The sequence below is a fragment of the Apium graveolens genome, chromosome 8 (genome assembly GCF_009905375.1).
Source record: "Apium graveolens cultivar Ventura chromosome 8, ASM990537v1, whole genome shotgun sequence".
In the NCBI taxonomy this organism is placed as follows: domain Eukaryota; kingdom Viridiplantae; phylum Streptophyta; class Magnoliopsida; order Apiales; family Apiaceae; genus Apium; species Apium graveolens.
In genome coordinates, this window is record NC_133654.1 from 2,366,380 (window position 1) to 2,391,715 (window position 25,336).

The window sequence follows — 25,336 nt, forward strand, 5'->3', positions numbered from 1 at the left end:
ACTTAACTTCTACAAAATTTTATATGTTTTCCTTGAAGTTGGGGGAAAATGATAGGGGATAAAAATAATCCAGGCTGCATATAAATAAGCCCATTAATTAGACTCGATTTGGTCTAAGGATGAAGCCCGATTATTAAGGCTCGATAATTGATATGACATTAATTGGGATCAAAGTACCCAGATACTAAGGATTTATTATTAAATTTGTAGGTCATGTATCAGCCAAGTTATAATTGGGAAATCAAGTTCAAATCAGAATCAAACTCTCAAAAGAGTAGTCCTCAAGCCACACAGTCCTCTAAGGAAGCAAATCCATATATTCTAGGACTCCAAAGTCCATTCTCAATCTGAGACTTGTCCACCAAGTCTCCTAAGCCTAGTCTATTTTAAGACTTCTCATGCCTATATAAGGGGCATCACCCCATAAATCAGGATTACGTTTTTTGACTTGATCCTTGACAAAGAGGCATCTTATGAAGGCAGATCGAGTCACGGAAACACGAGAGCAGTAAAATAGAGCCTTGAGCTCACAAACCTTAGCATTAAATACATCATTAAATCAACCTTAGTTTTTTTACCCATAACATAAACCGCAGATTAAATATCAGTTTTTGCATGGATCCTGCGAGGGGTTTCGAAAGTTTTCATTTTTTTATAGTTTTTATTCATTATTTTTTGTTGCGTATACACCTCGAAACCCTTCACTTCAATTGAGTGCTAACAAGAGTGTCAAGTCATATCATGCCACTTAATGTTGGCACCCCTCTTGGCACCCACCGTTGAAGTTGCTCTAAGAAATAACAGAACAATTTTTATAAATCAGTTTCAATTTTTAACGCTAGTAAAAAAAGGGACACTTGTTGGCCCTGTATTATGTTTCAATCAAGTAAGCATAAACAAGAAACTTGATCCAGTTAGGCCACAATACGTTAGAGCAAGCCCAACGGATACCTTAAATGGTGTCCTAAACCAAAATTTAACGCAAACGAGAAAATAGAAAGCTCCAACGGTATATTTGAAGTGTCTTAAAATATTAGTACATCTTTCATTTGACCTATTTTTAAGGTTATCAGGTTATCCTAGAAGTATCTTATTTCGTTTTTAAATAAGGCTTAATTATGAAATAGGTCACTTAATGCATACAAATGTATCAAGTGAGTCACTGATTACAAAACTGACTCAAATTAGACACTCATTTAAAAATTGTAGAAAAAATAACACTCTATTGTTAGTCGAAATTCTTAAAAATATTATATATTGATTTTCACACATTTTTTATGAATGATATTATATCCAAATGAAAGGTTCTGAGTTCTACTAATTTAGATAATATTGTTAGATTTTTAAAATTTTATCAACTAATTATTTTTAATTTTTTGATTATTTTATTTGATTTAAATAAAATAAATATATAATAGAAAACCGTTATAAAATCAATCAAAATGCTAAATTTATAAAATTTCGCGCTTATTATATAACCATAAATATATAATAAAAAACCGTTTACATATTTATATAGCCACCTCTTAAGATAGCGTGATGGACATTCGAATGTCATCCCCTTCGCCGCATTTTATATTACTTGATTTGATTATTGACAGTATATAAATACGAAATCGTTTGAAATATTCTGTTAAAAATTATGATTTAATTTTGACTTATAAGCAATCGATGGGGATACCAAAGCTACCCTGTGTGGCAGGGGCGGGCCCATGATTCTTAACTTACTGGGGCTGGAATATTTTTTTTTTTGCTAATCCTATATATGTAATAGTAAAATCACCAGAGTTCAACAAAAACAAGTAATAAAATACTAATTTATGGTGAAAAAATAAAGTAAAATTTATTCGGAATAAAAATAAATATTTGACCTAATACACATTTAGTGTATTAAAATTATAATATACACATATTTAATTTAATGATATATTGGTACTCACATTCAATCAATTGCATTATATTCAATTATAAATAAAAAGAAAACTAAATAACTTCAAATAAGGAACAAAATAAATCAATCAACCCAACAGATCAAATAAATAAATAAATAATATCATTAAAGAACAAAAATCTATTCAAAAATGATTGATGAACAATATAATAACCGATAAAAAGACCTTTTTTATTTGCAGTAGTGTAGCCCGGTGTGCTTGTCTTTTTTCTAGTATGTTTACAACATTAAATATGATAATGGACTACCTTATTTTTAAGATAGTGATCCATTTAGTTTTCATATTATTATGCAATAGTTCAAAATCTACGCGGCTATATATAAACGCGGCTATATATAAACGGGATTTTTCAAATATTTAAATGGGCTAATTTATAGTAGACTGAATTATATATATAATATATTAATGGGTCACTAAAATTTCACAGAGGCTGGAGCCCACTCTAGCCATGAGCTAGGTCCGCCCCTGTTGTGTGGTACAAACTTCCTTCTCTCTTTTTTTTTGAAAGCAACTTCCTTCTCTCTTAAAATGCTTATATGGGTTATGATGGAGAAAAAAAGATATTACTCCCCGTTCCTAATCGCTTATTCATTTTTAGTTCTTGATGTGTGATCAATTTAACTAAAATTTAATTTTTACTTTTTATTTTTTAAAAAATAAATAAATAAATTCAAATTTTTAGTCAACTTGTCCATTGAATAATCAAACATGTCGATGAAATAAGGACGGAATGAGTAGCGAATTAAGCACAAGCCTAAACAAGATTAGTAGAATCGTGTTAAAAACCTTACGGGGACGTAGCAAAATGTTAGCAAGATGTGTGCATTACACACAACTACAGGAACACAAATTACGTCTTGATGCGATCACGTGATATGATGCACTCAAAAATTATATACGGGATAATTGGAATTAAGTATGTGAACATCGATTGATTGTAAAAAAAAAATTGCTCCATTATTATACTAGTAAAAAAAGAAAAGCTCCAAAATTGTACATGTAAAAATTATTTAAGATGGTGGTAATAAAATATGTGGACATCTATTCATTGCGAAAAATAAGAATCCATTATTGTACTTGTAATTTGCAAAAAAGGAAAATGTCCAAAATTATAACTGCAAAAATTATTTAAAGGCGGTGGAAATGAAATATGTGAGGATACGTTTATTGTGAAAGAAAAAGGCTCCATTATTACTTGTGATTTATCAAAAAAAAGAAAAACTCCAAAATTGTACATGAGAAAATTAAGTAAGAGTAGTTGGAATTAAATAGGTGGACCCATGAAAATTGGAGGGCTGTCAGCTTCACTTGCAATCGCTGACGGACGGCCTCGTACATTTAATATATAAATATTAAATATATATTAATATAATCTAAATTTTAATTAATCACCTAAAAATAATTATTGAAAAATGAATAGTGTACACATGTTTTAAATGAAAATTATTGTTCGTCGTTGTATTTTATTATTAAAATCAATAGTATAAATTATTTACTAAAAAATTAATATTTCATAAATGATATCTTATAATTTCGCTCAATATAATAAATTATAATTTTTTGACTTCTCTTTTACTTGTTCATTACTTTTGTTCAAAAAATAAATTTATGCTTATTTTTAATTTTTTTATACAAAATATATATACAAATGTGTGGGAACTTTGGTAATCTAATCTTAGTGTCTGAATAATTGAATTGAGTATTATTAGTTGTGGTATCTAGTTATTTAAATAGTTTAATTTGGTTGTTAGCATAAATCTAGGAACATGAATAAGGTAATGGTTGATAGGTTGGAGTCAGTTTTCTTGTTCTATTTTTTAACCTCCACAAAATTTACACTTCTTCCCAGAGATAAGGGAATATTTTCACAGATTTTGTGTTTAACGAATAAAACGTGTCCTTTAAAATTTGAGGGCGCTCTTGCGGCCGGTCTGAAATTATATTATGCCCTATGTGAAAGTAGAATAGGTACGGAATTGAGCACGGTTTCAAGTGATTAAGAGCTTATCATGTCGTCCCATAAGGATTTTAAATATAATAAATTAAGATTTATTTAATTCAAATAAACATTCATAGCTTTTTTAGTTAAATATTTCTAGGGTTGGAACAAGCCAAAAGATCCCTCTAGATATCAATGGATGATTTTATATTAGAATTATATAATTGATAAATAAAGTGGAATTTGGTCCACATCAAACTATATAAAAAGGGGCCATGGGTTGCATTCAAAATCACATTCTGCTAAAGCAAACACAGTAAGGATGAATCTGCTGCTTAACCTTTGTGTCTTCCTTGTCATCGTCTTTCCACTATGTGCTTCACTGAATACTGAAGAAGAAAATTTGTACAATCAAATAAAGGCACATCAAAGAAACTCCACGATACTAAACGCTCGAAACGCTCCTCTTCACGAAACCATTTTAAGTGTAAAGGAAGCGGAAGCAATCCTGAGGAACAAGGAAAACTTTAAGGATGGGGTAACCTTGGATATGATTGCCAAATTATACTCTGCTCTTGATGTTAAAGTGTACGGCCTCAGAGAGAGAGCCCCAAAAGTTGATTTCTCTTTTATAAACCTCACCCTCTTCCACCGTTACGAGGATGTTTATCCCGTGGGAAAGAAGCTACCGTTGTTCTTCTCCAATAATGGACCTGCCTCCGCACAACTGCTGAAGGAACCCCCAACCAACCATGCGACCAATGATCAACTACAATGCGGTGATCCGGCTGTCCCAAAGATGGACGCAGCTTGTGTGTATTCGTTTCAATCAATGTTCGAGTTTGTCACTTCAAGTATAGGGAGTAGGAAGGTGATCCCTATATCTGCCAATGCCGGGAGATGGCAGCTTTACACCATTGTTGACACCCCGAAAACTATGGCGCACCAGCCCGTGGCCGGGTGTCATAAGATGAGTTATCTACCGTATGCTATGTACAGTTGCCATAAGGTGCAAAATAGCATAGCCCGAGTTGTGCCGATTGTTGGGGATCATGATGGTACAAGAATGGATGCTGTATCTGTATGTCACATGGATACAAGATCTTGGTCCGCAGACCACATAGCTTTTCAAGTCCTCGGGATAAAGCCTGGCTTTGTTCCGGTCTGTCATTTTCTTTCCACAGACGACATAATGTGGCTAGGAAACTAATCTGTGGATGAAGAAGACTGGACTAGCTAGCTAAATAATCAGTTCTTCGTGTTGCGGACTGTACCGTCCAGTCTTCCATTATCAATATGTAGTTGGTTAAGTCGGTCGTTTGTGGTTTTTCTAGTTGCTTTCATTTGTGGTTGGATATGTACGCTGCTTCGTACAATATATATTCGTCTTTGTTTGCAAGTAATACCATGCAAGTCTCTGTTTTTAACATGTTAGCGGACAAATGTGTATTTTAACATGGAATGTCCAAACTTGTTGCACCTATTTTCCTTTGCTTGTTCATTAATTGGACTCAGAAGCATGCATGTAAGTCTTATTACGTTACTGTTATAAAATAAACGTGTTTTGAAATTTTCGACTAATGGCTAACTTAATGTTTTACTTAATAATCAAAGGATATAATCATCATCTTATCCATGAAAGGAAAAAAGGATTATATACGGACTCATCAGATTATTGGAACATATGAAAATCTAAATACTCATCATAATAGCAAAATTAGACATACTGGGAGATTATAACATACGTAAATAACACTGAAACGAATTAAGTTATATAGAGGAAATGTAATTAACACGGCTTAGAATCGAAAACGATATACGAACAATAATCTCGTTTTTTTTTTAAAATAGATGATAAATTATATTTTTAAAAGCTAAAAATTATATTTTAAAGTAAATTGGATGTACTTTATTATGATGAATAATTTATATATATATATTTTTACAATTATATATGATATATAAATTTCAGCAAACGCTGGTTTGACCAGTTAAAAATTAAACATGATAACTAAAAACAGATAAATAGAGTATAATAAAGATTCATCAAATATAAATATAAATTTGAACTAATATAAAGAAATTTAATATGTAACACAATGTAAAATCCTCAAATGTATTTTTTTTGGTAATTCATTTCTATAATGTATTTTAAAATTCTTGATGCCCAGCCATGACCACCTCACGCATGTATTTATTTGTAAATTAATAATGTCATGCATATCTATCCTCGTGTACTTTTACTTTTTGAATTAGACATGAGAAAAGATTTAAATGATCACTCATCGATACACAAACCGTGAGGGGGTCTCCCACCTTCTTATTCGTAAATAATTAATTTCAGCAAGAAATTAATGTATATTTGTTATAAAAGTGAATTAGCATAAAAAATAGTGTGAGTTACGGATCTATATATATCCCGCAATATCATAAATATGTGTGTTAACGGAAAAATTTGATTAACAAAGAATTGAGGTTCGCGGCCGAAGTTAAGATCTGCAACGGGGGCCGATGATCGAAGAAATCACCGGAGACCGGTGGTTTTGTGCCTGAAAGCGACTGAGATCGCTAGAGTTTATATTTTCCTTCTCGGAGCTCTCAAACGCGTGCCTTAAGAATGTGCCTATGTATCTCTTTTTGTAGAGGATCAAGCAGGACGTAGTTCTTGGGGAACGAGAAACCAATATGGACTTGGTTTCCTATCCTGAGACCCAATAGGAGTTGTCGAACCAACTTATTAGTATAACTCGAACATGTATTTGCTTTAGGAGTGACCAACGATGTGGCCTAGTCACAAGGGCCCAAGGCTCGATTACGACTTCGGAACTTCACGGATAAGGAAACTTCCCGGCTGGGGGATATCCTCCCCGCTACCGCTCTCTTCGTCGATCTACTACGCTATAGATGGCTTCTTGTAACATCAAAACGATGTCGCTATAGACTCAATTTAATGTTGCTATAGGCCTAAAAAATGTTATAGCAATACATTTTCTATGTTAAGTTCTCAACAGTAATTATAGGTATCTATGACAATATCAAAACTACTCCACTATAACATACCATTTCTCGTCACTATAGAATTATATAGTAACATCTAGAGGATCTTACAGCAACATATTTACTGTGTTGCAACAGATGTTCTGATTCAAAAAAAAAGTGGGCCCAACCTACGGGGCCCACTAAAGCTTCTTTTACCCGACCAGGTGAAAGGGACACCAAACGATTAGGACTTATACATAATGATGTATGTGGTCGAATGCGTATGATGGCAATGGGTGGCTTTTACTACTTCATAACATTTACTGTTGACTTCCGTAGGTATGGATATGTGTGTCTTATGAAGAACATATCCGATTCTTTTGAAGTGTTCAAAGAATGTAAGGCTGAAGTAGAAAAGCAAACAGAGGAAAGTATAAAAGTTCTACGATCAGATCGTGAAGGAGAATACTTAAGTCTCAATTTTAAGAGTTTCTTGAAGGAGTGTGATAGTGTATCATAACTTACTCCTTCTGGAACACCTCAATGAAATAGAGATTTTGAGAGGAGAAATCGTACCTTATTGGACACAATGCGATCGATGATGAGTCAAGCGGATCTTTCATTTAAATAATCTAAGGAACAACTAGCCATTTCCTACCCATTTCCTGGCTGTGGTTCTCATGGCAGGCATCTTGATTCACTGTTGTGTTGTGTCAATTTAAGAAAACAAGTGTGAGCTATAATGCCCAGCATAATAATGTACAGTATGAAAATGACTGTATGGTAACATCATATATGATAATTATGTTTTATTCGAAAATAGTTTTCCTTGGTGATACACACATTCTTATGAAAATAATTTTTTAAGGGATTTTAATATCCTGCGAATACCTTAATAGTAATCCCAGCACCTAGGCTTGGGTTACGGTATTGCATCTCAATTCAAATTGGAAGAATTAGGACACTCGTTGGAGCCACCGTATACGATGATCAGTCGTGATACGATAATAGTAACCTTTTCTACTAGTAGAAAGATGACACCTTCGTATCCCGGTTATCACCCTTGCCGCATTCGGGCTACATGTCCCATTTTCGGGTATACACATACTTCACAAGTTCCTGAGTACACTGAGTACATTCGCCTGCGGTACCTTTGGTAGTCCATCTAGCACACATAGTACCAGAGTCTACCCCTCCCTTGTCCTTCAAAATCCCTCATATCTTTGATAGTAATTCCATAGTTGAGAACAACCCCAAATGGAGGGACGAGTTTGTGAGGCTGACCTGGGCTGGGGGTGATTGGGCCACACTCTTTCGTAGGCCCTTTTGCAAAGTGTCAGATGGGAGTCCAGGTAGCATCAGATTATCTGATGAGGAGGAGGTGGCCTACCAAGTCTTAATTTCAGATGATGGGAAAACAGACACCTGGACCCTCTTAGAGGAGTTTTCCTTGAAGAAAGTCGGTCTCTCTCTCAGGCCAGTGATAAGGGTAAATTTATAACTGGATAACCATTTTTCCTTCCCTTTAATTGTAACGTTTTATCTCTCCTGCAATTTAATATTCTTTCTATCTTTCTTTTTCAGCTTGCGAGGCCATCAATAATGTCAACAGGCCCAAGGAAGGGGAGTCAGGTCGCCAGAAGAGGGCCAAGCTAAACAAGGATCCCAGGAGCAAACCTGACGGTCCTTCTTTTCTTAAGCCCCATATCCCAGTGGTCGAGTTGGGGGACGATGTGGATCCTCCACTTAAGGCACATTCCTTCAGGCCTAACTGGGGCTTCAGGAGGAGCGATACGGTGGTTGGATCCACTAAACATGCTAAGGATTGGTCCTACCATTCCATCACTCCCCATGACTTTACTGACATTGTTACGTGGAGTGATATCGAGACTATTAAGCTTCTGGGTTCTCAAGCCCAAGCTGCGGTAAAATGGCTCAAAGGGCTGTTGTAAAATTGAAATATTTTTCTAAAAAGAGGAACAGAGAGGGGGGAAATTGTTTCTGAGACACAAAACCATAAAACAAATAATATTCCTTCATGCATTTGGAGGAAGTTGACAAGGGTTTATTTGAACATCCGCAAGTAAGCGGGGAATAAACTCATGGAATGGAAACCTAAGGCCTGAAATTAAGACTCCACGGTATATAAATAAGGTGTCACCCTCCCATTGACAGGTACAGTCACCGGGAAGTGCGGGAGTAATCCTAGGTAGGGTGGAAGTCTGTAAAGGCGGTTAAAATTTTATATCCTACCATCTTCATTATGATATTTATTTCCATGGTTATAAGAATCTAGGTTAGCTAATGAGGGATATTCATCCCCCCTAACATTTATCATGTCTATAAGAGATGAATATTTGTATGTGAGAATGTCAATTACAGTACCTCTCTTTGAAGAATTCTTCTTTGCCAACCTAGCAAGATCGCGGTCCGCCATGGAAATTCTTGGGATGAAGGCTCGATTGGCAAGATTGAGTGAAGGAGATGAAGATCTAATAGATCTTTAATCAAAACCCCAAAAATGTGATGAATGAAGGACGCCGAAAATCGCCTCAAGGTCGAACCCTAAAAAAAAATTAGGAGTAGTGGAAGAATCCCCTCCAGAAATCGCCTTAATGAGAGGAAGATTATGAGATTTCGAGAATAAGGAAAGTATGAGTGAAGAGCTAAACTTCATTCCACTCTTATATATAGCTCAAATAGGGAAGTTGAATAGATTGAAATCTCATTAGGTCAAAAGCCTAAAAACGGAAGCCCATAAAAGGAAGAGTTTAAAAAAATTTAGAAGGTACGAGGAGACGTGCTCATCGAAATATGGGAGAATTCTGGTCAAAATTTCGCACGACCAGGATGACAAAATAGCCCATAATTCGACGAGAGTGCTCGTCGAACAAAGGAGAATCCTGATTGAAATTTCATATGACCAGGATGACAAAATAGGCCATAATCTGATGAGAGTTCTTGTCGAAACATGGGGGAATCCTGGTTGAAATTTCATAAGACCAGGATGACGAAATATCCCATAATCTGACGAGAGTGCTCGTCGAAACACGAGAGAATCCTAGTCAAAATTTCATACGATCAAGATGACAAATCAGCTCATAATTCGACTAGAGTTCTTGTCAAAATTCGACTAAGATGCATTCTGATCAAATTTCGACAGAAACTCTCGTCAAAGTAAGAAAATATCCTGATCGAAATTTTCTTCGACCAGATTAATGAAATGGTTTTTAACTCGTTTAGAGTTCTAGTCAAATTTTGACCAGGATACATCCTTCTCGTCGAAGGAAGAAGGCATTCTAGTCGAAGATCAGTTCGACCAAGATGAAGAAATGGTCCATAATTCGACTAGAGCTCTGGTCGAATTCGACCAGGATGCATCCTGATCGAATTTTGACCAGAAATAAGGAAAATTCACAAAAAAAATTAAAAAATCCCAGAAAAGTCAAGAAATTTACAACATAATTCTAAAAATTATTTATATGATGTGATATTTTCTGATAAAATCATGAAAAATACCTATGAGTACAGAAATGTTCCTAAAAATTAGGGAAAATTACGAAAATATCGGAAGGTGCCAAAAAATTCTAGAAAAATTGGAAAGATGATCTTGGGGTCAATAACATGCCAGGAAAATATTATCTAGTTGTGTCCAATGGCAACTAGGACAATAAGGATAATTACATCCGAGGAGCTGAATAGATCAGGAAGCTCAAATCTGTTCCACTAAAAGGACAAGGAACCCATTCTCAAGCCTCGAGAAAAGGTAAAATAGTTGTGAATGTGTAGGTCGCTCCACACTTTGCTTTGAAAATGATACCCTGCAAGGGTATATGGGAACTTAACTTCTACAAAATTTTATATGTTTTCCTTGAAGTTGGGGGAAAATGATAGGGGATAAAAATAATCCAGGCTGCATATAAATAAGCCCATTAATTAGACTCGATTTGGTCTAAGGATGAAGCCCGATTATTAAGGCTCGATAATTGATATGACATTAATTGGGATCAAAGTACCCAGATACTAAGGATTTATTATTAAATTTGTAGGTCATGTATCAGCCAAGTTATAATTGGGAAATCAAGTTCAAATCAGAATCAAACTCTCAAAAGAGTAGTCCTCAAGCCACACAGTCCTCTAAGGAAGCAAATCCATATATTCTAGGACTCCAAAGTCCATTCTCAATCTGAGACTTGTCCACCAAGTCTCCTAAGCCTAGTCTATTTTAAGACTTCTCATGCCTATATAAGGGGCATCACCCCATAAATCAGGACTACGTTTTTTGACTTGATCCTTGACAAAGAGGCATCTTATGAAGGCAGATCGAGTCACGGAAACACGAGAGCAGTAAAATAGAGCCTTGAGCTCACAAACCTTAGCATTAAATACATCATTAAATCAACCTTAGTTTTTTTACCCATAACATAAACCGCAGATTAAATATCAGTTTTTGCATGGATCCTGCGAGGGGTTTCGAAAGTTTTCATTTTTTTATAGTTTTTATTCATTATTTTTTGTTGCGTATACACCTCGAAACCCTTCACTTCAATTGAGTGCTAACAAGAGTGTCAAGTCATATCATGCCACTTAATGTTGGCACCCCTCTTGGCACCCACCGTTGAAGTTGCTCTAAGAAATAACAGAACAATTTTTATAAATCAGTTTCAATTTTTAACGCTAGTAAAAAAAGGGACACTTGTTGGCCCTGTATTATGTTTCAATCAAGTAAGCATAAACAAGAAACTTGATCCAGTTAGGCCACAATACGTTAGAGCAAGCCCAACGGATACCTTAAATGGTGTCCTAAACCAAAATTTAACGCAAACGAGAAAATAGAAAGCTCCAACGGTATATTTGAAGTGTCTTAAAATACTAGTACATCTTTCATTTGACCTATTTTTAAGGTTATCAGGTTATCCTAGAAGTATCTTATTTCGTTTTTAAATAAGGCTTAATTATGAAATAGGTCACTTAATGCATACAAATGTATCAAGTGAGTCACTGATTACAAAACTGACTCAAATTAGACACTCATTTAAAAATTGTAGAAAAAATAACACTCTATTGTTAGTCGAAATTCTTAAAAATATTATATATTGATTTTCACACATTTTTTATGAATGATATTATATCCAAATGAAAGGTTCTGAGTTCTACTAATTTAGATAATATTGTTAGATTTTTAAAATTTTATCAACTAATTATTTTTAATTTTTTGATTATTTTATTTGATTTAAATAAAATAAATATATAATAGAAAACCGTTATAAAATCAATCAAAATGCTAAATTTATAAAATTTCGCGCTTATTATATAACCATAAATATATAATAAAAAACCGTTTACATATTTATATAGCCACCTCTTAAGATAGCGTGATGGACATTCGAATGTCATCCCCTTCGCCGCATTTTATATTACTTGATTTGATTATTGACAGTATATAAATACGAAATCGTTTGAAATATTCTGTTAAAAATTATGATTTAATTTTGACTTATAAGCAATCGATGGGGATACCAAAGCTACCCTGTGTGGCAGGGGCGGGCCCATGATTCTTAACTTACTGGGGCTGGAATATTTTTTTTTTTGCTAATCCTATATATGTAATAGTAAAATCACCAGAGTTCAACAAAAACAAGTAATAAAATACTAATTTATGGTGAAAAAATAAAGTAAAATTTATTCGGAATAAAAATAAATATTTGACCTAATACACATTTAGTGTATTAAAATTATAATATACACATATTTAATTTAATGATATATTGGTACTCACATTCAATCAATTGCATTATATTCAATTATAAATAAAAAGAAAACTAAATAACTTCAAATAAGGAACAAAATAAATCAATCAACCCAACAGATCAAATAAATAAATAAATAATATCATTAAAGAACAAAAATCTATTCAAAAATGATTGATGAACAATATAATAACCGATAAAAAGACCTTTTTTATTTGCAGTAGTGTAGCCCGGTGTGCTTGTCTTTTTTCTAGTATGTTTACAACATTAAATATGATAATGGACTACCTTATTTTTAAGATAGTGATCCATTTAGTTTTCATATTATTATGCAATAGTTCAAAATCTACGCGGCTATATATAAACGCGGCTATATATAAACGGGATTTTTCAAATATTTAAATGGGCTAATTTATAGTAGACTGAATTATATATATAATATATTAATGGGTCACTAAAATTTCACAGAGGCTGGAGCCCACTCTAGCCATGAGCTAGGTCCGCCCCTGTTGTGTGGTACAAACTTCCTTCTCTCTTTTTTTTTGAAAGCAACTTCCTTCTCTCTTAAAATGCTTATATGGGTTATGATGGAGAAAAAAAGATATTACTCCCCGTTCCTAATCGCTTATTCATTTTTAGTTCTTGATGTGTGATCAATTTAACTAAAATTTAATTTTTACTTTTTATTTTTTAAAAAATAAATAAATAAATTCAAATTTTTAGTCAACTTGTCCATTGAATAATCAAACATGTCGATGAAATAAGGACGGAATGAGTAGCGAATTAAGCACAAGCCTAAACAAGATTAGTAGAATCGTGTTAAAAACCTTACGGGGACGTAGCAAAATGTTAGCAAGATGTGTGCATTACACACAACTACAGGAACACAAATTACGTCTTGATGCGATCACGTGATATGATGCACTCAAAAATTATATACGGGATAATTGGAATTAAGTATGTGAACATCGATTGATTGTAAAAAAAAAATTGCTCCATTATTATACTAGTAAAAAAAGAAAAGCTCCAAAATTGTACATGTAAAAATTATTTAAGATGGTGGTAATAAAATATGTGGACATCTATTCATTGCGAAAAATAAGAATCCATTATTGTACTTGTAATTTGCAAAAAAGGAAAATGTCCAAAATTATAACTGCAAAAATTATTTAAAGGCGGTGGAAATGAAATATGTGAGGATACGTTTATTGTGAAAGAAAAAGGCTCCATTATTACTTGTGATTTATCAAAAAAAAGAAAAACTCCAAAATTGTACATGAGAAAATTAAGTAAGAGTAGTTGGAATTAAATAGGTGGACCCATGAAAATTGGAGGGCTGTCAGCTTCACTTGCAATCGCTGACGGACGGCCTCGTACATTTAATATATAAATATTAAATATATATTAATATAATCTAAATTTTAATTAATCACCTAAAAATAATTATTGAAAAATGAATAGTGTACACATGTTTTAAATGAAAATTATTGTTCGTCGTTGTATTTTATTATTAAAATCAATAGTATAAATTATTTACTAAAAAATTAATATTTCATAAATGATATCTTATAATTTCGCTCAATATAATAAATTATAATTTTTTGACTTCTCTTTTACTTGTTCATTACTTTTGTTCAAAAAATAAATTTATGCTTATTTTTAATTTTTTTATACAAAATATATATACAAATGTGTGGGAACTTTGGTAATCTAATCTTAGTGTCTGAATAATTGAATTGAGTATTATTAGTTGTGGTATCTAGTTATTTAAATAGTTTAATTTGGTTGTTAGCATAAATCTAGGAACATGAATAAGGTAATGGTTGATAGGTTGGAGTCAGTTTTCTTGTTCTATTTTTTAACCTCCACAAAATTTACACTTCTTCCCAGAGATAAGGGAATATTTTCACAGATTTTGTGTTTAACGAATAAAACGTGTCCTTTAAAATTTGAGGGCGCTCTTGCGGCCGGTCTGAAATTATATTATGCCCTATGTGAAAGTAGAATAGGTACGGAATTGAGCACGGTTTCAAGTGATTAAGAGCTTATCATGTCGTCCCATAAGGATTTTAAATATAATAAATTAAGATTTATTTAATTCAAATAAACATTCATAGCTTTTTTAGTTAAATATTTCTAGGGTTGGAACAAGCCAAAAGATCCCTCTAGATATCAATGGATGATTTTATATTAGAATTATATAATTGATAAATAAAGTGGAATTTGGTCCACATCAAACTATATAAAAAGGGGCCATGGGTTGCATTCAAAATCACATTCTGCTAAAGCAAACACAGTAAGGATGAATCTGCTGCTTAACCTTTGTGTCTTCCTTGTCATCGTCTTTCCACTATGTGCTTCACTGAATACTGAAGAAGAAAATTTGTACAATCAAATAAAGGCACATCAAAGAAACTCCACGATACTAAACGCTCGAAACGCTCCTCTTCACGAAACCATTTTAAGTGTAAAGGAAGCGGAAGCAATCCTGAGGAACAAGGAAAACTTTAAGGATGGGGTAACCTTGGATATGATTGCCAAATTATACTCTGCTCTTGATGTTAAAGTGTACGGCCTCAGAGAGAGAGCCCCAAAAGTTGATTTCTCTTTTATAAACCTCACCCTCTTCCACCGTTACGAGGATGTTTATCCCGTGGGAAAGAAGCTACCGTTGTTCTTCTCCAATAATGGACCTGCCTCCGCACAACTGCTGAAGGAACCCCCAACCAACCATGCGACCAATGATCAACTACAATGCGGTGATCCGGCTGTCCCAAAGATGGACGCAGCTTGTGTGTATTCGTTTCAATCAATGTTCGAGTTTGTCACTTCAAGTATAGGGAGTAGGAAGGTGATCCCTATATCTGCCAATGCCGGGAGATGGCAGCTTTACACCATTGTTGACACCCCGAAAACTATGGCGCACCAGCCCGTGGCCGGGTGTCATAAGATGAGTTATCTACCGTATGCTATGTACAGTTGCCATAAGGTGCAAAATAGCATAGCCCGAGTTGTGCCGATTGTTGGGGATCATGATGGTACAAGAATGGATGCTGTATCTGTATGTCACATGGATACAAGATCTTGGTCCGCAGACCACATAGCTTTTCAAGTCCTCGGGATAAAGCCTGGCTTTGTTCCGGTCTGTCATTTTCTTTCCACAGACGACATAATGTGGCTAGGAAACTAATCTGTGGATGAAGAAGACTGGACTAGCTAGCTAAATAATCAGTTCTTCGTGTTGCGGACTGTACCGTCCAGTCTTCCATTATCAATATGTAGTTGGTTAAGTCGGTCGTTTGTGGTTTTTCTAGTTGCTTTCATTTGTGGTTGGATATGTACGCTGCTTCGTACAATATATATTCGTCTTTGTTTGCAAGTAATACCATGCAAGTCTCTGTTTTTAACATGTTAGCGGACAAATGTGTATTTTAACATGGAATGTCCAAACTTGTTGCACCTATTTTCCTTTGCTTGTTCATTAATTGGACTCAGAAGCATGCATGTAAGTCTTATTACGTTACTGTTATAAAATAAACGTGTTTTGAAATTTTCGACTAATGGCTAACTTAATGTTTTACTTAATAATCAAAGGATATAATCATCATCTTATCCATGAAAGGAAAAAAGGATTATATACGGACTCATCAGATTATTGGAACATATGAAAATCTAAATACTCATCATAATAGCAAAATTAGACATACTGGGAGATTATAACATACGTAAATAACACTGAAACGAATTAAGTTATATAGAGGAAATGTAATTAACACGGCTTAGAATCGAAAACGATATACGAACAATAATCTCGTTTTTTTTTTAAAATAGATGATAAATTATATTTTTAAAAGCTAAAAATTATATTTTAAAGTAAATTGGATGTACTTTATTATGATGAATAATTTATATATATATATTTTTACAATTATATATGATATATAAATTTCAGCAAACGCTGGTTTGACCAGTTAAAAATTAAACATGATAACTAAAAACAGATAAATAGAGTATAATAAAGATTCATCAAATATAAATATAAATTTGAACTAATATAAAGAAATTTAATATGTAACACAATGTAAAATCCTCAAATGTATTTTTTTTGGTAATTCATTTCTATAATGTATTTTAAAATTCTTGATGCCCAGCCATGACCACCTCACGCATGTATTTATTTGTAAATTAATAATGTCATGCATATCTATCCTCGTGTACTTTTACTTTTTGAATTAGACATGAGAAAAGATTTAAATGATCACTCATCGATACACAAACCGTGAGGGGGTCTCCCACCTTCTTATTCGTAAATAATTAATTTCAGCAAGAAATTAATGTATATTTGTTATAAAAGTGAATTAGCATAAAAAATAGTGTGAGTTACGGATCTATATATATCCCGCAATATCATAAATATGTGTGTTAACGGAAAAATTTGATTAACAAAGAATTGAGGTTCGCGGCCGAAGTTAAGATCTGCAACGGGGGCCGATGATCGAAGAAATCACCGGAGACCGGTGGTTTTGTGCCTGAAAGCGACTGAGATCGCTAGAGTTTATATTTTCCTTCTCGGAGCTCTCAAACGCGTGCCTTAAGAATGTGCCTATGTATCTCTTTTTGTAGAGGATCAAGCAGGACGTAGTTCTTGGGGAACGAGAAACCAATATGGACTTGGTTTCCTATCCTGAGACCCAATAGGAGTTGTCGAACCAACTTATTAGTATAACTCGAACATGTATTTGCTTTAGGAGTGACCAACGATGTGGCCTAGTCACAAGGGCCCAAGGCTCGATTACGACTTCGGAACTTCACGGATAAGGAAACTTCCCGGCTGGGGGATATCCTCCCCGCTACCGCTATCTTCGTCGATCTACTACGCTATAGATGGCTTCTTGTAACATCAAAACGATGTCGCTATAGACTCAATTTAATGTTGCTATAGGCCTAAAAAATGTTATAGCAATACATTTTCTATGTTAAGTTCTCAACAGTAATTATAGGTATCTATGACAATATCAAAATTACTCCACTATAACATACCATTTCTCGTCACTATAGAATTATATAGTAACATCTAGAGGATCTTACAGCAACATATTTACTGTGTTGCAACAGATGTTCTGATTCAAAAAAAAAGTGGGCCCAACCTGCGGGGCCCACTAAAGCTTCTTTTACCCGACCAGGTGAAAGGGACACCAAACGATTAGGACTTATACATAATGATGTATGTGGTCGAATGCGTATGATGGCAATGGGTGGCTTTTACTACTTCATAACATTTACTGTTGACTTCCGTAGGTATGGATATGTGTGTCTTATGAAGAACATATCCGATTCTTTTGAAGTGTTCAAAGAATGTAAGGCTGAAGTAGAAAAGCAAACAGAGGAAAGTATAAAAGTTCTACGATCAGATCGTGAAGGAGAATACTTAAGTCTCAATTTTAAGAGTTTCTTGAAGGAGTGTGATAGTGTATCATAACTTACTCCTTCTGGAACACCTCAATGAAATAGAGATTTTGAGAGGAGAAATCGTACCTTATTGGACACAATGCGATCGATGATGAGTCAAGCGGATCTTTCATTGAGTTTCTAGGGTTATGTTCTAGAAACGGCTGCATATACACTTAACCAAGTTCCGACTAAAGCGGTTTAAAATACTCCGTATGAGATATGGACTAATAAACGTCATAGCATGTCATTTATGAAAATTTGGGGACGTGAAGTGTTTGTAAAACGTTTAGCCTCTAACAAGCTTGGACCAAAATTATATAGATGCTATTTTATGGGATGCCCAAGTGAGACTATGGTATAGTTTTCATAATCCTTACGAGAACAAAATGTTTGCTGCTCGGGCCGCTGTATTTCTTGAGGGAGAACTACTTTCTAAGAAAATCAGTAGGAGGATAATACATCTTGATGAAGATCAAGAACCACATGATAACATTGAACCAGAGTTGGAATAAGATCAGGATGTACATCAAAATGTTGAAAGTAATCATGTTCAGGAAACAATGGTTATTCGTAGATCTAGTAGGATTCACCATAAGTCCAGGAGAAATTATGGATTTCTTTTGACTCAAGATGGTGATGTGATGCTTACAGATAATGATAAGCCTCTCACCTACCAAGATGCTATGAACATTCCAGACTCCGAGAGATGGCTGGAGTCCAAGAAATCCGATATGGAATCAATAAATCAAAATAAAGTATTGACTTTAGTTGATCCACTCGAAGGGGTAAAATCTATAGGGTGCAAGTGGGTTTTCATGAAGAAAACTGACATGGATGGTAAAGTACAGACCTATAAGGTGCGATTAGTGGCAAAAGGTTTCAAATAAATTCATGGTATAGACTATGATGAGACTTTTTCACCAGTTGATATGGTCAAGACCATCATGATTTTTTTACCAATAGTTGCTTACTTTGACTATGAGATTTGGCAAAAGGATGTGTTTGCAAGAAGGTTAGTGGGAGCCATGTGACATTCCTAGTATTATATTTAGATGACATATAACAGATATGAAATGACATACCTTCTCTACAGGTTGTTAAGGCTTGGTTGAGAATAGTTTCTCGATGAAAGACTTAGGCGATGTTACCTATATATTAAGGATCAAAAGCTATAGAGATATATTGAAGAGATTAATCGACCTAGTCGGAGTACATACATTGATAAAGTATTTTATGATGTAAGAGACAAAGAAATTATATGTTTCGATGTCTCATGAGATAGTGATCTCATAGGATAATTGCCCTAAATCATTAGATGATAAGGGTCGTCTTAGAAATGCTCAATATGCTTCGGCAATTGGATCTATAATGTATGCAATGATATTAACTTATCCTGATATTTCGTATGCTTTGAGCATGACGAATAGATACCAGTCTAATCCAGGTGAGGGTCACTGGATAGTTGTCAAGAATATTCTCAAGTACTTAAGAATGACTAAATATTTATTTATGGTGTATAGAGAAGATAGGAATCTGGTTGTAAAGGGTTACACTGATACTAGTTTATTAACCTAATTTCTGGATAGACAAGGATAATTATATGTCTGTGCCTGGTTTGTGTTTTACAGTCACCGGGAAGAGCGGGAGTAATCCTAAGTAGGGTGGAAGTCCGTAAAGGCGGTTAAAATTTTATATCCTACCATCTTCATCATGATATTTATTTCCATGGTTATAAGAATCTAGGTTAGCTAATGAGGGATATTCATCCCCCCTAACATTTATCATGTCTATAATAGATGAATATTTGGATGTGAGAATGTCAATAACAGTACCTCTCTTTGAAGAATTCATCTTTGCCAACCTAGCAAGATCGCGGTCCGCCATGGAAATTCTTGGGATGAAGGCTCGATTGGCAAGATTGAGTGAAAGAGATGAAGATCTAATAGATCTTCAATCAAAACCCCAAAAATGTGATGAATGAAGGACGCCGAAAATCGCCTCAAGGTGGAACCCTAACAAAAAAAATTAGGAGTGGTGGAAGAATCCCCTCCAGAAATCGCCTTAATGAGAGGAAGATTATGAGATTTCGAGAATAAGGAAAGTATGAGTGAAGAGCTACACTTCATTTTCAGAAGCACCCACTATGTCCTGTTGGATTTTAAACGCAGCGGAAGCATGTAAAAGCACTTTTACACATATAAAATCCAAATAAAAAGCATACAGATCATGAATAAAAATTCGAGGGATCGAATCTAACCTTTAAGATTAATTCGAAGACAACGATTAGAGATCCTTAGCAGTTGCTCCTCAAACGTGAAGCACTCCACCGGTATCCACCAAGAAAACGATTCGAAGGGAGGAGGAGGAGGTGGAGAGAATTAAGTTTTATAAAATTTTGGGGTTAGAATAAAATAAAGGGTTTATGGGTTTATAATAGTATATTTATAGGCAAAATTTTCAGCTGAAATTTTCCCATAAATATTATTATTATTTTCCCATTTATTATTCTTATTAATAATTAAAACACATTTTAATTATTAATCATTTTTCTAAACACTTTAGAAATAACTCTCTCTCTTGATTTAATTTCCAAAAATTAAATCCTTAATTAATAATATTAAGAACTTTTCTTAATTAATTTATAATCAATTAAATCTCATTTAATCAATTATTAAATTTGCCAATTAATTATTTATTTCATAAATAAATAATTATTAGCCATTATTAATTAATTCCTCCACCATTAAATCATTCTCTTTTTATGGTGTGACCATGTAGGTTCAGTATTAAGCCGGTAGTAGAAATAAATAATAATAAAACTATTTTATCATTATTTATATAAATTCTCTAATTTATTAAATATGATTAATTAATTAATCACATGTATTCTACATCGTGAGGGATACTTCTCAGCATATCGCGACTATCCGGATAATATGAATTCACTGCTTAGAATACCAAGAACCTATTCAGTGAATAGTTATCGTACAATAAACTCCTTCTACCCTACAATGTCCCGATTAAATACAAGGCATGGATCTCGTGTCAAGCCTATCTAATTTAATCACTTGCTTACCATTTATTATGCTTAGTTCTGTGCAAATCAGAAACTTCTTTCTAATTTCATTCACTCTGGCCAGAGATTCCTGAACTTAGCATAAGTGGATCAGCCTTGAACATTCGCTTCTTTCACTGGAAGGGGTAGATCCTTTATTGATCATACACTATCTTCGTGTACAAATTCCTATACCCAGTAGAGCCCTAATAATTATCCCTGGAGACTAAGAACTAAACCAAAGCATAGTTCAGTGTACACAAGATGACTATGATGACCTCAAGTCTAAGGATACTTGTACAATTATCACTATGTGAACAACTGCTGACACGTGAGTGAACTCCATCAGTTGTTCAGCTGGGCGAGTCATGTTCAGTGAACTTATTCTATAATAAGCACCTACATACTAGCTATAGTGTCATCACACAAATGTCTATGAGAACAGACATCCTTCATAATGAAGCAAGCATAGTATGTACCGATCTTTGCGGATTATTAATTACCAGTTAGTAATCCTATGACCAGGAACTATTTAAGTTTAGAGTTATCATCTTTTTAGGTCTCACTATTATGATCTCATCATAATCCATAAAAAGTTTTACTCTAAACTATGGTATATCTTATTTAAACACTTAAATAGATAGAGCCCGTAATAAAAATAAAACAAGTCTTTTATTAATATCAATGAAATCAAAACAGATTACATAAGAAGTAATTCCTAAATCCTAATACATGATTGGACTTAGGACAAATTCCTTTCAATCTCCCACTTGTACTAAAGCCAATCACTCTGATAACTAATACCCATCTAGTCTTTATGACGATCAAAGTGACTTTCAGAAAGTAGCTTTGTGAGTGGGTCTGCTATATTGTTATGTGTGTCAATTCTATTTCAATACAATACAAGAAATGTTATCGCGCTCCCACTAACCCTTTTGTAGACACATAGTTCATTTACGTTTTTGATAAAATCAAACTCTTTGATTGTCTCATCAAAATGAATGTTCCATCTTTCGAGAAGCTTGCTTTAAACCACACATGGTTCGCAGCAGCTTACACACTAGGTTTTCATTTCCCTTGGAAAGAAAACCATCTGGCCAATTACCAGATCTCATAGTCGTAGTAAGCAGCAATCGCAAGCAAAATCCGAACTGATTTTAACAGGGCTACAGGTAAAAGGTTTCATCAAAGTCAATCCATTGCCTTTGTTGAATCCTTTTGCCACAAGCCTGGCCTTATAGGTATCCACCTGGCCATCTGCTCTAATCATTCTTTTGTATACCATATACATAGATTCCATTCCGGATTTTATGGCACTATGCTATTTCTCTGAGTCAACACTACTCATAGCCTCATTATAGGTTACAGGGTCGTCATCATCAATGATCGACAACTCATTGTCATTCTCAATGACAAGACCATAATACCTCTCAGGTTGGCGAGACACTCTCCCTGTTCTATGAATGGGTTATTCCACAAAAGGTTGTTCAGTCAGAACAGGTGTTTCCACTTGATCCGTAGTAGTTTGTGCTTCTTGAACTTCATCAAGTTCAATTTTGCTCCCACTATTTCCTTCAAGGATAAACTCCTTTTCCAAGAAGGTAGCATGTTTGGAGACAAACACCCGATGATCGGTGTAAAAGTAATACCCTAAAGTCTCTTTAGGATATCCCACAAAACTATATTTTACGGATCGATATTCCAGCTTATCTGGGTCAACTTTCTTGACATAAGCTGGACATCCCCAAATCTTAACGTGTTTAAGACTCGGTTTCCTTTCTTTCCATATCTCATACGAAGTTTGAGGAATAGATTTGGAAGGCACCTTATTCAGTAAAATATGCTGAGGTTTCCAATGCATAACCCCATAGGAATACTGGAAGATTCGCATAGCTCATTATGGACCGAACTATGTCTAACAAAGTTCGATTTCTCCTTTCAGATACCAATCTGGAGGAGTCCACTGGGAGACTATACCATTTACTTTGAGATAATCTAGAACCACTCCATTAAAGTATTCACTACCTCGATCTAATTGAAGAGTTATAATACTATGTTTGGTTTGTTTCTCCACTTCATACTTATACTCTTTGAACTTTTCAAAGGCCTCAGACTTGTGTTTCATCAAACACATATCCGAATCTAGATCTATCATCTATGAAAGTAATGAAGTATGAAAATCCACCCATGGCATGCGTAGACATTGGTCCACATACATTTGTGTGTACCAATCCTAGCAAATCTGCAGCCCTCTCTCCATGTCCACTAAATGGAGACTGCAGTGCCACAATAAAGTGAGATTTTCATCATCCCATTTCTTTTATTAGTTTGTTCAATCTGAAGTAAATTATATCACATATATACAGACCATTATTTAAAGTACCACGTACATAAAGAATATTATCTCTAAGAATAGAACATTCATTATTCTCAATAATAAATGAAAATCCAGCCAATTCTAACATGGGAATAATATTCCTCACAATCGAGGGAACAAAATAACAATTATTTCAAACAATAGTCTTGCCCGTAGGCATACGTAAATGAAATGATTCTACATCTTGAACAGCAACTCTTGCTCCATTTCCCATCAGTAGAATCACCTCCTCTTCCTCAAGAGTCCTACTTCTCCTAGGTCCCTGCAACGAATTGCAGATGTCAGAACCATAGGCGGTATCTAATACCCAAGTAGAAATTTGGCTTAATGACATATTCACTTCTATCATGAACATACCTGAATCAGAAGCGGCAGTCTCACTACCCTTCTTCTTCTTCAATTCTGCAAGGTAGACCTTGCAGTTCCTCTTCCAGTGCCCCACCTTATTACAGTGAAAGCAAATAACTTTGCTCTTGGGGTCTTCAGCTTTTGGTGGAACCGACATTTTCTCACCTACTTTCTTCTTCTTGGAAGAGTTTCTCTTCCTTTTCTTAGGATTAGAACCTTCACCAATTAGAAGAACAGAACTCTTCTTAGGGGAAAAATTTGACTCCGCAGTCTTCAACATGTTGTGGAGTTCAGGCAGGCTGACATCCAACTTATTCATGTGAAAGTTCACAACAAACTGCGAGAACGAACTCGGAAGTGATTGCAAGACCAAGTCTTGGCTCAGCTCCCCATCCATGGCAAAACCAAGTTGTCCAAGACGTTCAATCAAATTGATCATCTTAAGTACATGGTCATTCACAGATGATCCCTCAGACATCCTACAACCGAACAACTTCTTCGATATCTCATATCGAGCTGTCCTCCCCGTCACATCATACAACTCTTGTAGATGCATGAGGATAATGTGAGCATCCATATGCTCATGTTGCTTCTGTAGCTCAATGTTCATGGAAGCTAGCATGATGCATTGTGCAACATTTGCATCATCTATCCACTTACGATACACAACATGTTCATCATTATGTGCATCACTAGCAGGTTCAGTAGGCTTAGGTGAGTCAATCACGTATTCCAGCTTCTCAATCCTGAGAACAATTCTCAAGTTTCGAAGCCAGTCAGCATAATTAGGACCAGTCAATTTGTGAGCATCTAGTATGCTCCTGAGTGATAGTGCAGAAGACATAACGTATATAGTAAATCTGTAAATGATAAACACATAACAACACTTAGCAAATATTCGATTTCATTTTAAAATAATATATGAATCGGGTCTTTATTCATAAGTGACTCCCACTAGTTTACATAATTTATTCAACCCCCTACGTGAAAATTAAGCATTCATAATGCTAGTGGGAATAGGGATCCTACATTCCATTACACAACCCCGGCTGTGGCACGAACCACCATGTAATGTTCAATAGGCAGACAACTCTTGTCAATTACATCTTATGTTATTCCCTAATCAAACTTTAGCCTCTTGAATAATTGAGTCTCGGCTGTGGCACGACAAACTCAATATTCTAAGTCAAGTCTAACCCAACATTCCGTACAATTGAATCAGTCCCCAAAAGGCCCACGGCTGTGGCACGTACCGACCTTTAGATTCTTATTCAATGTACACATCTCTATGTAATAGACAAGTATTTCTTATTTCGAAATCAAAGCCCTCGGCTGTAGCACGAACCGACAATGATTCAAAAATAAAAACTACTTTTCTATCATGTTGGAAGGCTATGACCGACACAAGCCCGTTGTATCATTGGCCAATTACTACTTGATATTATTTAATTTTAGAGGGATTATATTACGTTACAATCATAATCA

At 34.6% G+C, this 25,336-nt stretch overlaps 2 protein-coding genes across 2 annotated transcripts; both read left to right on the forward strand.

The window, feature by feature from the left end:
* The first annotated feature begins 4,213 nt into the window (after window positions 1-4,213).
* Window positions 4,214-5,101, forward strand: LOC141677655 (BURP domain protein USPL1-like). Its single transcript, XM_074483663.1, has one exon. The coding sequence runs from the start codon at window positions 4,214-4,216 to the stop codon at window positions 5,099-5,101; it is 888 nt and encodes a 295-aa protein (XP_074339764.1).
* Window positions 5,102-14,922: 9,821 nt separating this feature from the next.
* Window positions 14,923-15,810, forward strand: LOC141677661 (BURP domain protein USPL1-like). The gene has a single exon (XM_074483672.1). The coding sequence runs from the start codon at window positions 14,923-14,925 to the stop codon at window positions 15,808-15,810; it is 888 nt and encodes a 295-aa protein (XP_074339773.1).
* The last annotated feature ends 9,526 nt before the right edge of the window (window positions 15,811-25,336 follow it).

What these genes read in the sequence shown, in the direction of transcription:
- LOC141677655 (XM_074483663.1), top strand. Translation starts at nt 4,214, where the DNA reads ATGAATCTGCTGCTTAACCTTTGTGTCTTCCTTGTCATCGTCTTTCCA.
- LOC141677661 (XM_074483672.1), top strand. Translation starts at nt 14,923, where the DNA reads ATGAATCTGCTGCTTAACCTTTGTGTCTTCCTTGTCATCGTCTTTCCA.